This window comes from Capricornis sumatraensis, chromosome 17 (assembly GCF_032405125.1).
Source record: "Capricornis sumatraensis isolate serow.1 chromosome 17, serow.2, whole genome shotgun sequence".
NCBI classification, from domain to species: domain Eukaryota; kingdom Metazoa; phylum Chordata; class Mammalia; order Artiodactyla; family Bovidae; genus Capricornis; species Capricornis sumatraensis.
In genome coordinates, this window is record NC_091085.1 from 61,911,008 (window position 1) to 61,928,114 (window position 17,107).

A 17,107-nucleotide genomic window follows, 5' to 3' on the forward strand; every position below is an offset into this window, starting at 1 on the left:
CTTGAGGATCACCTAGGGCCTGGATCCTCCTGAGAATTGGGCACGGTGGCCTCCTCAAGGCTAGGCTCTCTCTGAATTACAGAGGTCCCAAAGCATCCCTCAGAACCTAGCATCTTCTTAGCGCCTTGAGTTCCTGAAGGCAGACCCGGCAGGGACCTCAGGGCTGACCCCGATGGCGACTTCCCTCATGATCAGGTCCCCCAGCTTCTCAGGGCTGGGCCTGGCTGCTGAGCCACCGGCTCCTCAGCGCCCTGACCTCCTGTCCATACCACTCGTGCAGCTGGGCGAAAGAGGCAGAATCTAGAGGCCCGTTGGGCGCCGAGGCCCGCCGGCGGGGCGGCAGTGGCGGGGGCTCGGGGCCGGGCCGGGAGCCGGGGTTGGCCCTGACAGGGGCGGAGGCGGCGGGGGTCTCGGCGCTCCAGACGGCACAGCCGTTCTCCTTGGACGGGAGCGACGGAAGCGCGCGGGGCCGGTGGGCCGGGGGTGGGCCGCCGCCCGCGCGCACGGCCGCCAGCTGCTGCTCCAGCTCACGCACCACCAGCCGCAGGTAGTCGAAGCTGGCCCGCGACAGCGCCTTCACCCAGCCCTCCATGGCGGCCTGGCTCTCGGCGGCCAGCACGTAGGTGCGGGCCCGCGACCCGGCGAAGCGCACGGCGAAGGCGAACTCCTCGGCGGCCTCCACCAGCTCCACGGTGCAGCCCTCCAGGATGATGACGCCCACGGGCTCGCGGCTGGCCGCGTCCTCGAAGTAGAAGAGCATGTTGCCGCGCAGCACGAACCAGCGGCGGTGGTAGGCCGCGTGCCGGCCGCCCTTCTTGTACAGGAAGCCCGCGTTGTCGGCAGGGGTGTCGCAGGTGGCGTAGAAGGCCAGGCTGCGCTCGTTCAGCTTCATGGCGCGCGCTCGGGACCTGTCCCCACACCGGGGCAGCAGTTATTCATGCGGCCGCCGCCTCAGGTGACCTCACACAACCCTGGCTGCCACAGCACTCACCAACCGCCCCCCCCCCCCATTTCACAGATGAGGAAACTGAGGCTCAAAGAGCAGACGCGGCCTGCCCGGCTCACACAGCTCTTCAGGAGCAGAAAGTGGACTCGAACCCGGGTCTGACTGGCCCCAGAAGTCAGGCTGGTCAACTCTCCCGCCATCCTACCTCCCCCAAATGATGGTGAGGATTCTTAGGGCATTTTATATATATGAACTCATTTAATCGCAAAACAAACTTCAGGTGGCCGTACTAGCGTTACCCGTTTGCCAGGTGGGGAAACAAAATACAGAGAGGTTAGTCCACTGGCCCAAGGCCACAAAGCAAGTTGGGCGGAGAGCTGAAATCCAAACCCAGGCCTCAGTTTCAGGCACTGCTAATTCTATCACCCCTGGGTACCAGGCCAGCTGACCTTTTGTGGTCAGATTCCGTCTCTGCTGATGTCAGCTTTGATTTGCTCTTCCATGAAATAGGGATGTGAACAGAATCTATTTCAGAGGACAGTAGGGACTTTATTCATCAAACATTTATTAAGCACCTATTGTGTGCCAGGCACTGTTCTAGGCATTAGGTATAGAGCAGTAAACAAGAGGGAGAGGTCGCTGCCCTCCTGGTGCTGATACGCCAGTGGCAGGCGAAGGGAGTAGTCAATTAACAAACAGGTGAGGCACGTCTGTCAGCTGGGCTTCAGTGGTGTGGAAAATATAAGACAGGGAGGGGAGCTCAGAAGCATTAAGAACAAGAGGAGGGTTTGATTTTAAAAGAAAAGCTGTACTGAGAAGGTGACATTTGAGCAGAGGCCTGAAGGAGGTGAGGGACTGAGCCCCTGGTGCATGCCAGGCAGAGGGAACAGCAAGCGCAAAGGCCCTGAGGTAGGAAGCTGCTAGTGCGCTTGAGGTTGTTGGTGAGGCTGGAGCAGAGTGAGGAAGGGGAGAGGCAGGGGATGCAGTCAGAGTGGCAAAAAAGATTGTTACCAAATCCAGACAAAGGGCCCAGGACTTGGTTCACTCTTACAAGTGAGAGAGGCTGGAGGGAGAGCACTGTGCACCCATTTGCAGCAGAGGAGTCTAACTCTCTGCACTTGGCCACAGTGATTTTACTACTCCCCCCCAAGGAGTATACGGTGGCCAGGTAGGACTTAGGTGGCATGCGTCTCCAGTGTGGCTACACCCTCCCTTGGGGTTTTCCATGGCCACGCTACAAATCCATCTTGCGCTCCTGCTTCAAAACCTCCCTCTATGAGCGACAGTGGCCACATTGTTCAAGAAGCAAAGTATATAAAGTCGCTGGAGTGCAGTAGGTGCTCAGTTAATGTTTGTTCCCCCCAGTGGGCAGTGACCTGGAGGAATGAGGCTTTCCCGGAAAGGAGGCTCTCTCTCCTCTGGCTCAGCCAGAGTAGCTGGCTACAGTGGGGCCCAGACAGGCGACCTCACCCAGGGCAGAGGCAGTTGCTCCATCCCCAATCCACCTCATCTCACCAGCCTACACAGTCAAGAAGGGCTTCCTGGAAGAGGCAACATGAGCCATGATCTAGTGCTGATTATCAGCCTGTCCCAACCTAGTATTTGATCTGACCAAGGCCACAGCCCCTGAATACTCAAGGTGTTTAATCTCTGCTCTGCCTCCCTGAGCTATGTGACTTCTGACTTAGGCCTCCCCTCTCTTGAGCTTCAGTTTCTTTCTCTGCAAAGTGGGAGGGATTCCTCCCAACTCCCCAGCAAGGCCCATGTGGAACCCAGCCCCATTTCACACAGGAACCACCCACCGTACTCACCCCATTTCCCTCCTACCTCTCAGGCCACAGCTCTCTTCCCTGCTCTCTGCCCAGTTCTGGTTTTGACTTGCTCTTCTTTGGGTTCAAATGTCAGCTCTGGAGTGTCTGACTTATGTGACCCTGGGCGAGCTTTAAGCCCCTCTGGGCCTCCATTTCCACATCTGTAAAATTGAATAATAGCACCTAAGTCAGGGTTGTTGAGACGATGACACAATGGCTATGTAGAAGCGCTGAGCACAGTGCCAGGCACAGTACATGTTAAGCTCTGGTAGCTGGTGATGTTCTTCTCAGCCTCCCCAAGTGCTCCCCTCGGTGCTGTCTTGGTGAAAGGCTCTTGGATTCCCTCCACCTCCACATCTGGTCACTCATCAGGTCACCTTGATCCCCCCTCCACCCTCTTCCAAATCAGGGGCCTAATCTCTGCTCACTGCCATGTCCCATTCTAGCTCCCCCACACCCCCACCATCGTGGCTTGCCTGGACAGCTACAGTAGCCTCTTCACTGGTCTCCCTGCCTCCACCGATGCCTGTTCCTTATTGGTGTTCTTTAGGGTAAGATCCAGAGAAGGCACTGGCAACCCACTCCAGTACTCTTGCCTGGAAAATCCCCTGGACGAAGGAGCCTGGTGGGCTGCAGTCCATGGGGTCGCTAAGAATCAGGCATGACTGAGAGACTTCACTCTCACTTTTCACTTTCATGCACTGGAGAAGGAAATGACAACCCACTCCAGTGTTCTTGCCTGGAGAATCCCAGGGACAGGGGAACCTGGTAGGCTGCCGTCTATGGGGTCGCACAGAGTTGGACACGACTGAAGCCACTTAGCAGCAGCAGCAGCAGGGTAAGATCTGAACTTCTTCCTAGGCCCCGCCCCTGGCCCTATGGAGGGATCCTATAAACTAAGCCCAATCACACCCCTCCCCCACTCTAAACCCATCCATGGCTCCCTCCCTGTCTCATTACAAAATCATTCTTCTCCAGGTCTTCCAGGTTCCCTTTCCCTCTCTTTCTCCCTCGCTCCAGCCACCTTGGCCTCCTTGCTGTTCCACAAACACACCAGGCATATTCCCATCTCACGGCTTTTGTCCTGGCTGTTCCCTCTACCTGTTCCAGGTAGAGGGCCTTTCCCTTATCTTCAGATGGCCAAGTTTCAGCTTGAGCATCACCTCCTCAAGCAGGAGAAGGTATCTGTACACAAGAGAACCACACCCCATCCCCACATCACTCTCCCACACCCCAGCCTGAAATTACCTGGGTCATTTTTGCCTGCTCTAGGAGGACAAAGATTCTTTGTCGGAATTCCAGTGCCTGGCATGTAGTTGGTGCTCAAAGACCTATAGAATGAGTCAGGCAATTATCTACTTAAACCTCTCAACGGCCCCAGGAGGAGTCTTTTCCTCATCCCACATTCACAGATGTGGGAGCTGAGACACAGAGAGCTTAAATAACTTGCCCAAAGGTACAATTCTGTGCATAGAGTGGCATGCTCTGGGCAGCCAGCCCAAGGGGGGAGAGTCTCACCAACCATTAAGGCCAAATGAAGAGCAATTTCCCTCACACTCAGCAGCTGCCCCCTTCCCCCTCCAACCCTGAGCCCAAGGTCACCAGCCAACACAGGACCCCTCTTTGCCCATGGCCTTGCCTCCTCCAGTCCAGCCAGGAAGGAAGTGAGGGGAAACAGCAGGGGCACAAGCTCCAGCCTCTGGGAGGGCCTGGTCCCCAGTTTATCTCCTCACACTCGTGCAGTTTTCCAAAAAGTTCAGAGTCCGCTGCGGGCACTGCTGCTGATTCAACAGTCCCGGGCCATGCAGGAAGCTAGAGGGGACCATCCCAGCCCCTCTCTGGTCCCCACGCCTTCTCCAATCCAGGCTTCATGGGCTTTGAGAACAAACACAGACTCGTGTATAAAATGAGTACATTAACAGCCATCCCTCTCGGAATTGAAAATATTAATTTTGAAGAGACAGCTTGCAAAATGCTGAGCAGGTAGTGAGCACACAGTCAGAAGCTATCCCAAGGGCAAATAATTAGCTCTAAGTCTCCAAGGACACAGATGGCCCAGAACCCAGGACTCTGAGGAAACTGAGGCATGGCATTTTTTTTTTTTTTTTTTTTTGCCACTCATTTCAAGTAAAGAAGCCAGGTCCTGGGGTTGGATCCAACTGCCAGCAGTGGACATGCTGGAGAGGGTGTGGCAGGTACGGGCAGAAAAACATGTGTTGAAGAACTTCTGTCCAGCGCTGCCCTGGACAGGGGCCGCAAGGATGCCAGGACCACCATCCCAGGCCATTGCTCCTAGTTGCCCTCTCTCCTTTTGTGTGTGGTGTGTTCCTTAAAAGACAGCCTGAGCCCTGGATGAGGTCGGTGGCAGAATGTAGGAGCCAAGTGGAGCTCTTTAGTCCGCAGAGTTGCCTCAGCGGCCGAGGTCTTTTATGGGGCTGGAGGGTCACCGGCCAAGTTCGCCCCAGCAGCTGGAGTCCCTGACGGGAAAATTACCGCTGACTTGGAATCACAAAAGGACAGATCCACAGCAGAGGTCTCTCCAGACTGCTTAGGGGACCCCGAGGCCCACGGCGGCCCGAGCCCTGTCCCGCGTCCCTTGCAGATCCGCCCCAAGTTTCCCTCCGCGCCAGGCCGGCCTTACCTCGCGGCACGGCCTAGGGCGATGGCAGCAGCGGCGGGACCAGAGGCGTGGAGCCAGGGGGCGGCCGGGCCATGGCCCGGGACCCGCTCGGTTGTGGCGGCGGCCCCGGCGGTGCTTTGTCTCCCGGGCTGCCGAGCCGGCGCAGCCGCGGGAGAGCGCGGACCAGACAGAAGGAGGCGGAGGCAACCGGACCGTCCACGACCCAAAGGAGCTCCTCTTAACCCTTCCCAACCTCCCCGTGCCGGACCCGCCCCCACCTTCGTCCCTCGCTCCGGGATTGGACACCCGGATCCGGCACACACCCCCGGATTCGCCACGCCCTGTGGGCCCGCCCCCGGAACCACTCTTAAAGGAACAGCAACTGGTTTAGGAATTCCCAGTGTCCTATTCCGGGTAGAAGGTTAGAACCCGGAGACTCAACGCGCTTCCAGGGCTTAGGTACAGGGGGCGGCGGATTGCTCTGGAAAAAGCCTCGGGGTCTTGGGCGGAACCGTTTGCTAAATAAAGCTCTAGGCTTGAGTGTTCAAACTCCTCCTTGGGTAGCAAATTTAACGCTCAGCTACATTTGGAAAATAATACTGCCGAAAACGTGTGATTTAATTTATTGAAAAAAAAAAAAGTTGAATAGAACATTTCAGGCGTCAGGACAGTTAATAAAGGACTATTCTATATAGACAGGATGAGTGACACCCCTACCCCTGGCCCCAGGTGAAGAAGAAAAGTTCTGGAGTTAGGCAGCCGTGGGTTCAAGTCCCCATCAGTTTCAGTCGCTCAGTCGTGTCCGACTCTTTGCGACCCCATGAGTCGCAGCACGCCAGGCCTCCCTGTCCATCACCAACTCCCGGAGTTCACTTAGACTCACGTCCATCGAGTCGGTGATGCCATCCAGCCATCTCATCCTCGGTCGTCCCCTTCTCCTCCTGCCCCCAATCCCTCCCAGCATCAAAGTCTTTTCCAATGAGTCAACTCTTTGCATGAGGTGGCCAAAGTACTGGAGTTTCAGCTTTAGCATCATTCCTTCCAAAGAAATCCCAGGGCTGATTTCCGTCGCAATGGACTGGTTGGATCTCCTTGCAGTCCAAGGGACTCTCAAGAGTTTTCTCCAACACCACAGTTCAAAACCATCAATTCTTCGGCGCTCAGCCTTCTTCACAGTCCAACTCTCACAGCCATACATGACTACTGGAAAAACCATAGCCTTGACTAGATGGCAAAGTAATGTCTCTGGTTTTGAATATGCTATCTAGGTTGGTCATAACTTTTCTTCCAAGGAGTAAGCGTCTTTTAATTTCATGGCTGCAGTCACCATCTGCAGTAAGTCACATTTAATCACTGTGAGGCCTTAGAGAAATCCATATACTTCTCTAGCCCTCTGCTTCCTCATCCGTCCAGTAAAGACAGTCATAGTATATCAAGTGCTTGGCACAGAGCAGATGCTCTCAACGAATAGGAATTGCTGTTCCTTTTGTTCCATCCAAAGTAATACAGTTCCACTTCCCTAGAGCTCTCTGTACTTCCTGCCCTTGCTACCTCCTCCCCACCATTCGGGCTTCAATCACTGTCCAGTCCTAGCCTGAGAGCAGGAGAGAAACAGGATAGACCAGGATGAGCTATTCACACTGCAGCCTCTCACTAAGTGCCTGTGTGTGCCCAGGCACTGTGCCAGGTGCTGTTCCAAGTCAGTCAACAAACAAGATCTAGAAGTGATTCTCTCTAGGAAGACTGTAAGCCATGGTAGTGGTCTGGAAAGACTGTGAGTGCAACTTAAACAAGGTTGTCAGGATAAGCTTCTCTGAAGGTGTCCCAGGCAGAGGGAAGAGCAGGTGCAAAGGCCCTGGAGGTAGGACCATCTGAGAATATTTGTAGAACATCACTTCAACTCTCACTTCCTTCAGGTCTCTTTGGATCATGAAAATGATTTTGCTTTTACTCTAAGAGGAATGGAGGAGAGCCATGGGAGGGTTTTGAGCAGAGGAAAGACATGATCTTTCTCTTAGGTTCAACACAATTCCTAGCTGCTTTGGGGAGAATGGGTTTCCCAGGTGGCGCAGTGGTAAAGAATCCACCTGCCAATGCAGAAGACTCAAGAGACATGGGTTTGATTCCTGGGTCAGGAAGATCCCTGGAGTAGGAAATGACAACCCACTCCAGTATTCTTGCCTGGGAAATCCCATGGACAGAGGAGCCTGGTGGGCTACAGTCCATGGGGTTGCAAAGAGTCGGACATGACTGAGCATGCATGCACACATCATGGGGAGAATGAACTGTTGGGAGCAAGGATGGAGGCCAGCTGACCAGGCAGCAGGCCAGGTGAATGATGATAGTAGCTAAGAGCAGAGAAGGGGCAGTGGAGGTGGAGATAAGTGGTTGAATTCTAGAGCCTGCCTGATAGTAAAGCCACGGCAGAGAAAAGTAGGGCCTGAGACCCATGGCACAAGGGAAAACAGATACATGATGATATCTGATATTATCTGAACCCCTGGATCCAGCTGGACCTGATGGTGCCATAATTTTTTGGTCAGGAAAAGCAAACTGGAATTTCCCCAAATCTGGATATTCACCAGATAAGGAAAATGTCAGGTACATGGGCATTTGGGCCTTAGTGTGGGGAAAATTTCCCAGAAGTCTGTGAATCTTGGCTCTCAGATCCTCTTATGCTGATGTCAAGGGTTGACATGGGAAAAAAGGCAGAAATCTGAGAGCAAAAGCCTGGCTTTTTTTTTTTTTTTAAGAATCTTTATCATTTTATTTTTTTAATTGAGGTGAAATTCTCATTTAAAAAATTAGGCATTTTAAAGTGAACATAATGTATAACATGGTGACTACTTGATAACACTATTGTGTGACTGAAATTTACTGAGTAGAACTTAAATGCTCTCTCACACACAGTATACATATACAAATATGGGAGGTGATGGACATGTTAGTTAATGAGATGGGAGGAATCCTTCCACGATGTCTATGTATTTTATATCATCACAATGTGTACTTTAATTATCTTACAATTTTATTTGCCAGTTATACTTCAACAAAGCTGAAGATGAAAAAAAGATACAGCTTGCAAATTTAAAGTCACCAGCAAAAAAGTAAAGTGAACAATTCAGTGCCATTAGATGCGTTCACATTTTGTGCAACCACCACATGTACCTAGTTCCAAAACACTTCTGTCCCTCCAAAGTACAGCTCCACACCCATTAGCAGTCACTGCCCATTCCCTGCTGCTCCCAGCCCCTGGCGTCCACCAGTCTACCTTCTGTCATTATGGATTTACCTATTCTGGATAGTTCATATAATTGGAGTCCTATAGTATGCAGCCTTTTGTGCCTGGCTTCTTCCAGTCAGCATCATGTTTTCATCTTTTGCTTGCTACATTGCTGTGTTTATCAGTACTTCACTCCTTTAGGACTGAACACTATTCCACTGCATGGATGTCCCACTTTTGGTTTACCCTTTCATCCATAACACACATTAGGTTGTCTCCACCTTTTGCTTACTATGAATAGGGACAGTGATTCAGAAGAACTGGAAAGGGGAATTTAAGGACCAGAACTGGGCTGTGGCTACCATAACTAATCCTGGTGATTTTACCTGAAAACCATGTCTCAAGTCCATCACTTCTCCTTCTCGGCCACCACTTCCCCTTCCCAAGCCACCATCATCTCTCTCTCACCAGGATGTGGGCAGTGGCCGTATCTCGGGTCTCCCTTCTGCCACTCCAAACTCCATGCCCCTGAATCCATTCCCCGTTGAGGGACTGCAGTATTGAATAAAACTCAGGTCAGATCAAGCCATGACTTCACTGCTCAGAGCCTTTCCATGGCTCCCCACTGCCTCAGGAGGGAGTCCAGACTCCTGTCTGTGAATGACAAGATCCTGGAGTCCTGGTCTCTGCCTCCCCCGCCAGCCTCCTCATGCAGTTTCCTGTTCCCACTCCCTCAACATCCGCCATCTGCTTCCCCTGTTCCCAGAATGCATCCCGCTCTAGGCCTTTGCATGTGCTGGTCCCCTTCCAGGGCTAATGCTTCAGTTCTTCACCCAGCCCTTGCCCCTTCCAGGAGGGCATATGACCACCCAACACCACCCTGCTTGGTCCAAAGCCTTGGCTTCCTCCAGTCACTCTTTCAACCAATATTTATTGAGCACTACTTTTTCTGAGGCTCCAGGGATACAACTTAAAAAGACACAAGTACATGTTCATAGCAGCACTGTTCACAGTAGCCAAAGTGGGAAGCAACTCAAATGTCCATCAACAGATGAGTAAATAAATGAGACATGGTACACCCATACAGTGGAGTGTTACACAGCCATTAAAAAGGAATGGAGTACAGATGCATTTGCTTCAATGTGGATGAATCTTAAAAACATGATGCTGAGTGAATATACTGTGTGATTTCATTTGTATGAATTATCCAGCAAGATACGTCCATAGAAAAAGAATGCAGAGGGGTGGTTTCCAGGGGCTAGGGGCAGGGGAGAATGGGAATTGACTGCTTAGTGGGTGCAGAGTTTTTTTTGGGGCCAATGAAAATGTTTTGGAGTCAGAGATGATGGTTGCACAACATGATGAATATATTAAATGCCACTGAATTGTTCACTTTAAAAGGGTTCATTTCACGTCATGTGAATTTCATCTCAATAAATTGTCTTTTGAAAATGCCAGACAAGGGCTCCTGCCCTCCCTTACCAGAGAGAAGAAGAGATAAAGCAACATTTGTATCGTACATTAGGTAAGGTTAGGACCCAAGGGGAAAATGAAGTGAGGGAAGAGCGTATGAATTGTGAATGAGGATGGTGGAGTTGCCATTTCAACTAGGCAGGGGAAACCTCCTGGAGAAGGTGTTTTGAGTAAAGACCCGAGGGAAGTAAGGGCACAAGCCATGCAGATATCCAGAGGGAACACCATTCCTGGCAGAGGGAACAGCAAATGCAAAGGCTCAGAAGCAAAACAAAAACCATATGAAGGAGGCCAGTGTGGCTAGAGCAAAGAGAGAGCGAGAGGAGAGGTGAGACCAGGGAAGCCTGCAGGCTTTTCTCAGGAGGCTGAGGAAAGGAGGTGAGGTGAGAAAGCACAGGAGGTGGAAGAAGAGAAGAACCAGGGGAAGCCAACTGCAGGAAGGGTTTGATGGCTCAACTGTGATCTCTCTTCCCACCCACCCCCAACAAGAGAAGATTCTGTCTCAGAATTTTGTCTGCTTTGTTCACGGCTGCACCTCGACCTCCCGACACAGCATTTGGCTCAGAGAAGGTGCTGGGTGACCAGAACGTGGCTCAGCCTGAACCAGTCTTCCCAGGCAGGTGCCCATAGCATCCCTATCTGGGGTCCCAACCCTTTCCGCTGATCCCCCACTTCGCCACCCGTAGGGGAAGACAGTGGTCCAAGCTGGGGTCTGAGGCAGAGGTTCCTTCCACACTGACTGCCCCACCCTAGAAACGGGCAGGACCAGCCAGCCCCAAGAAGGAACTGAAATTGTTCTCCACCACAAACATGCCAGCCCAGGCCACATGCTGGGATGATCACAGAGGAGGGGGAATGATGGAAAGGGCCGTGATCCTCTGACTTCAGGAACCGCCCCACTCCTCTGTTGGGACAAAACCTGTGTCCCGCCAGCCTGGAGCCTGGGTCCTGAGTATGGTCCAGCTTTGCCAAAGGCATGGAGACCTGGGAGTTCTTTTTCTTTTTTCTAATGTCTATATATTTATTGATTTGGCTGCCTCAGGTCCTAGTTGTGTCACGTGGGACCTTTCCTTGTGGCGCGAGGACCCGAGTTGTGGCACACGGGTCAGCAGTTGCAGTGCGCAGACTCAGCTGCTCCACGGCATGTGGGCTCTTAGCTCTCCGATCAGGAATTGAACCCGTGTTCCCTGCATCTCAAGGCAGATCCTTCACTACTGGACCACCAGGGAAGTCCTGACCCAGGAGTTCTTGCCAGTTCATTCCCTGGAGTCAAAGGGAGGATTGGAGAGCCCTGCCTTAAAAGGTGACATCACCAACTCTTTTTCCCCTCTATCATTGATGGGGCTTCTCACCCCCATCCCCAAACAGATCCCCTAGTTCCTGAATGCTTTCTCCCAAGGAGCATTTTAAACCTTCTCTGAGTTTCCCCTGTTCCTTATTAATAACTAAGATGTATTGCATTCTGGCCCAGGGCCACGTTCCTTTTGCACAATCTTCAAACCAAGGCTCATAGAGGGGAGTGACACGCTTATGCTCAATAGGAAGGGCCAGAGCTGAGACTACAACCCAAGCCTATTGGATTCCAAAACCCATATTCCTAACCACTTCATCACCTCCAGTTCAAGTTCAAAGAAGCCTGTCCCAGTACTGCCTTAGCAAAACGCAGACTGATAGCCCCTTCTAAGATATAAATCACACCCCCTCCTAGAATGCCCAAATGACTGCCTTTGACGTGTGCGTGTTAATCGCTCAGTCGTGTCTTACTCTGCCACCCCATGGACTGTAGCCCTGCCAGGCTCCTCATGGGATTTTGCAGGCAAGAATACTGGAGTGGGTTGCCATTTCCTTCTCCAGTTAGATGTGTGTATTTATATATATTGTCTGGTCAGGTGCGGCTGAAGGGAGGGGTGCTGACGGCTATTGTCCCTGAGCCACATCCAGGACTACAGAAGTGTAGGGGGAGGCCTTGCACTGGCCTGACTCATAAAGCAATTTGCGACCATGCTTTGAGCCAGAAGTTAACGGAGTTAATGTTCACAAGTGGATTCCAATCTCCACTCTGCCATTTTCAAGCTGTGTGACTTTTAGCAACTCACTTCACCTCTCTGTGCCTTGGTTTCCTCATCGGTAAACCAGAAGAAATAACAGTGACCCATCTTATAAGGTGTTATGAGGGATTTCAAGAATACTAGCTAATGTTTGCTAAGCACTTGCTGTCTGTTTTGCTTCTGATAAAAATGCTAAGAAGTAGGAATAGTTTTACCATTCCCATTTTACAAATTTTAAAAGCAAGATGAAATAGCTTGCCTGAATTAACACAGTGAAAAAGTGGATTTTAATTCAGACAGTCTGGAATTGGAGTCTATGCCTTGCTGCCCCTCTGGGTAATAATATAAAGCTCTTAGAACAGTACCATTCTGTAGTAAGTGCTTAATAACTATTAGGTATTATCTTCTTCTGCTCACAGGTTTTGCTTGGCAGTTCAAACATCTTTGAGTAATAGAAAATCTTAAAACAGAACTAAGTCCTTATCTAGGAAATGTGTCATTTGGGGTAAGGAAATCAAAATATAGGGTCTTTGGGGAAATAGGTGTATAGGAAATGTTCTGGTGCTCCAAACAACCCAGGACCATATCCTAGTAACTATTTCAGGCATGGGTGGCTCATGAGGGACCTATGGATGATATACTTATCTGGAGGACAAACAGGTGTTTGGCAGGACTCTTAGTTGCCAAGTGGCTAAAAACTGCACACAAACAGGTTTCAGCCAAAGAGAGAATTAACTAACACGTGGCTGAGAAGCCTAAGAGTAATTGCTTTCAGGTATGGCTGGCTCTAGGTGCAAAGCCAATATTGTCAGGCTTCTGTTTCTCCCAGTCTCTGGGTTTTGCTCTCCTCTGAGTAGATTCATTCCCGGGCAATGTAGTGCCTGAAAGCTCTGAACCTCTGTCCTCACAGCTCCAGATGAATAGAAAAAGTCATTCTCTTATCAGACCGTTCTACACAAACCTGAAACTGATTTTCACTGGGCTTGTGGGTTGACCTGTCTGTCGTGGCACCAGTCATTAGAGACAGGAGAGAAAGCTCAGCCCCAGGGAACATCTTGAGCCAAGATTGCAAGGACCTGATTTTACTGTGACAAGGGGAGGTCGGGCAGCCATGCTGAGGGCAATCATAGGAAACCATCTCAGCAATGAAGGGAGACCAGCTTGGGGAAAATGGAAATATGAGGCTCAGCTGCTCTCTACACCCCTCTGCCCTCAGGTTCCTGCTTCTATGTCTCAAAGTGTTGCCAAGTACTTCGCTCTTTCCTCTTCTGATCTCAGTGCCTCCTCTCCTCGGCCCTTTGGTTCCTGCTGCCTCAGAGCAGTGAAGTAACCTGCCTGAGGTCATACGGCCAGCAAACAGGGCAGAGACTACAGGCCCCAGGCCGCTGGCCCCAGAGTCCAGCTCTTGGCCAGGGGAATAGCCTGAGGCACTCCGCTCAGGCACCCCCAGCCCAGTGCCAGATGCTGAAGGGAAGTGATGCAGCCGCCTGAGGCTCCAGAGACAACCCTTTTCTTTTTTTTTCTTTTGAGACAACCCTTCTCAATCTGGACGGTAAATGGTCCTGAGCGCCCTCCTAGCAGAGGACACTGCAGCCTCCTTAGCCAGCAGTCTAGGCCTTCAAGGTTACTCCTAACTTCTTGATGCCATTTTCCTCCTGCCCGCTAGCCATTTTCTGCTCCTCTCTGTGTATCTCAAGGTCTTACGCCCCAGAGAGGACCTGCTTGCCTTGTGGCCACTTTTGAGCCTAGCATCCCTGCTGGACAACCTTCCTGGGCTCCTTTAGGCTCACCCTGAGGCCAGACTCACTTACCAGATGCTGGCTACGTGTCACATGGCCACCACACATTGACCGTGATCATGGAGCCAGCCTGGCTGATCTGCTGGTGTGCAGTGGCCCACGCTCTCGTAGACCCTCTGTGGGACCCAGCTTCTGCCAGGTCAGGGGTAGGAATGCAACTTGGGTGGGAAGCCTTGAGCAGCCCATTTTGGGGTCAAAACCAGCCTGGGGGCAGGACAGGAGAAGGAAAGAGCCCATTTCCAAACTCCCTTCAAATTCTCACTCCTTTAGCTAACCTTTTTTTTTTTTTTTTAATTGAGATGAAATTCACATAGCATAAAATTAACCACCTTAAAGTACAACTCAGTGGCACGTGGGCTTCCCTGGTGGCTCAGACAGTGAAGAATCCCCCTGCAGTGCAGGAGACCTGAGTTTGATCCCTGGGTTGGGAAGACCCCCTGGAGGAGGGCGCAGCAACCCACTGCAGTATTCTTGTCTGGAGAATCCCCACGGAGAGAGGAGCCTGGTGGGCTACAGCCCATGGGGTCGCAAAGAGTCGGACATGACTGAGCGACTCTAAGCACAGCACACGGCACGGTGGCACTTAGTCCATTTGGTTTGGTGCAACCACCACCTCTTTATCTAGTTCCAGAGCATTCTCATCACCCCAAAAGGAGACCCAGACCTATTAGTACCCATTAGCAGTTGCTCTCCAAGTTCTCTCTTCTCCCAGGCCCTGGCAACCATGGAGTCTGTGTTCTGTCTCTATGGATTTGCCTACTCTGGATAGTTCATGTAAATGGAATCATGTCCAAATAGAATCACAGTGTGATCCTTTGTGTCTGGCTTCTCTCACTCAGCATATTGCTTCAAGGGTCGTCCACACTGTAGCATGCATCAGTACTTCATTCCTTTTCTAAATTTATTTTTAGTTGATTTATTTTATATTGGAGTATAATTGCTTCCCCGGTAGCTCAGCTGGTAAAGAATTCGCCTGCAATGCAGGAGACCCCAGTTCGATTCCTAGGTTGGGAAGATTCTCTGGAGAAGGGATAGGCTACTCATTCCAGTACTCTTGGGATTCCCTGATGGCTCAGCTGGTAAAGAATCCACCTGCAATGCGGGAGACCTGAGTTGGGAAGATCCCCTGAAGGTGAGAAAGGCTACCCACTCCAGTATTCTGGCCTGGAGAATCCCATGGACTGTCCATGGGGTCGCAAAGAGTCAGACACAACTGAACGACTTTCACTTTCACTTCATACTTTGGTTAACATGTTGGTGCTACTTTTAATGTATTAACAGATAGGGGAGGAGACTATTAAGCTGTTCTCAGTCATCTACTCCTCAGGGTAAAGGAAGGACTGAGACAGGTTTAGCTAATAATAATCAGCATCATTGAGTGTCCTGTGTTAAGCTCTTTACACACAGAATTTCACTGAATCGTCACAAGTACATTTTGCAGATGAGGAAACTGAGGCTTAGAGAGATCAAGCCAGCATGAAGGTAACAGAATCAAGGCTCCCATCAAAAGTCTGTGCTTTGGAATCAACCACCATCCACCGATAATCATGACATACCTATTGTTTATCTCAGACCATGCTTCAAGTGCCTAATGCCTGCTAGGTCAGAGCTGCAAGCCAGAGTTTCAGAGATAAGCAAAACACCAGCCTCACGCCCCAGGAGCTCCAAGCCTGGAAGGTACACAGACAAATGAATGAGATTGCACCCTAACGGACAAGACTTCTTTGTCTCAGAGGCTTGATACAGAGGAAGTCAAAGGGAGGCCAGAAGTCGCAGTGTCCCAGGGAACCGGAGTTAACTTCAGACAGAGGTCACGTTTCAGGTGGTTTCCTTTGGTTTGTTTTCGTTTTGGCCACATCATGCAGCATGCAGGATCTTAATTCCCCAACTAGGGATGGAACCCATGCCCCCTGCAATGGAAGGCACCAGGGAATTCTCTTTGGGGGGTTTGTTTGTTTGTTTTCAGGTGATTTTGAAGGACATATATATGAGTTTGCCAAGCAGAGGAAAGGGAAAGGGAACGGTAGGCAGTGAGAATGTGTGGGCAAAGGTCTGAAAGCAAGGAGGAGGAGACAGAGAAAAGTCTAGTATGGCCAGAGAGTCTGGAGTTGATAGATGTTGTGGCTAGAGGAGGTCATCAGGAATGAGAAAGGGCTTGGGATGTCAGGTTGAGGTGCTTGAATTGTATTCAGAAGCTAATAGGAGCCGTGGAGGGTTTAGAGCAGGACACAAACATGACACATAATCAGGCTTGTGCCTTGGAAATGAATAATAGTAATAATAATTGCATATGTTGAGCACCTATTGTGTGGCAGGAACATCTACATTAATTATTTTAGTTTGCAATACAATCCTGTGAGGTGGGTTCATGCTTTATCTGTATTTTACAGATTTGAGGAAACGGAGGCTCAGTGAGCACAAGTCACTTGCCCAGAGTGACCCAGCACTAAAGGAAGAAGCCACAAATTAAACTATGCCCCACACCCATGCTCTAGACCTTCGTGGCCATTTGACTGTGGATTGGAGGCATCAAATCTGAGGCCTGGGAGGCTTCTGGGAAGGCTTGGGGGGAATCCAAGAGCGATTCTTGGCAGGAAGGCTGCAGGAGGTGGACTGCGGCGCGCCCGCCGCCATCCAGGCCACCAGGGGGCGCCAGAGCCTCGCGCAAACGCGCTGCTGCCCGCCGGGCCGCTGCCTGGGATTCCCGCCAAGCTCGCGCCGGGGAAGTTCCGGCGCCCCACGCTGATGCCCGGGCAGGGGTGGGGATCGCTGGAGTAACTAGGTTGTAAGTCCTCTGCGGAGCCATTAGGACCTTTAATTACCGGGATTGGAAGTGAATAATTATCTGCGGGGCCTCAGGCCACTGAGTCACTTCCCCTCAGAAACCAGATTCCCCGGGCGGAAGAGGGGGCGGCTTACAACTCCCTGGGCTGGGCTGGGCTGGGCTGCGGACCCTTGGGGTGGACGTGGGTCGCACAGCCGGCGCTGACGATTTTGGTCACGGTCTGAATTCTGCAGCCTGAGTGTCAATCAGTGCAGGGCCACTTACCGGCTAGGGTCCTGCGCCTCTCCGTCCTTCAATTTCACCTCTGTCAGAGGGAGGGAAACAACATTCTCTCCATACGGTTTGCTGGGAAGATTCCATCGTTCAATTCATAGAAAGCCTTCAAAATGGTGCCTGGTACAC

At 51.3% G+C, this 17,107-nt stretch overlaps 1 protein-coding gene across 1 annotated transcript; it reads right to left on the reverse strand.

Annotated features, from left to right (window-relative positions):
* Positions 1-208: 208 nt before the first annotated feature.
* PHETA1 (PH domain containing endocytic trafficking adaptor 1) lies at positions 209-892 on the reverse strand. The gene has a single exon (XM_068990340.1). The coding sequence runs from the start codon at positions 890-892 to the stop codon at positions 209-211; it is 684 nt and encodes a 227-aa protein (XP_068846441.1).
* Between the last annotated feature and the right edge of the window lie 16,215 nt (positions 893-17,107).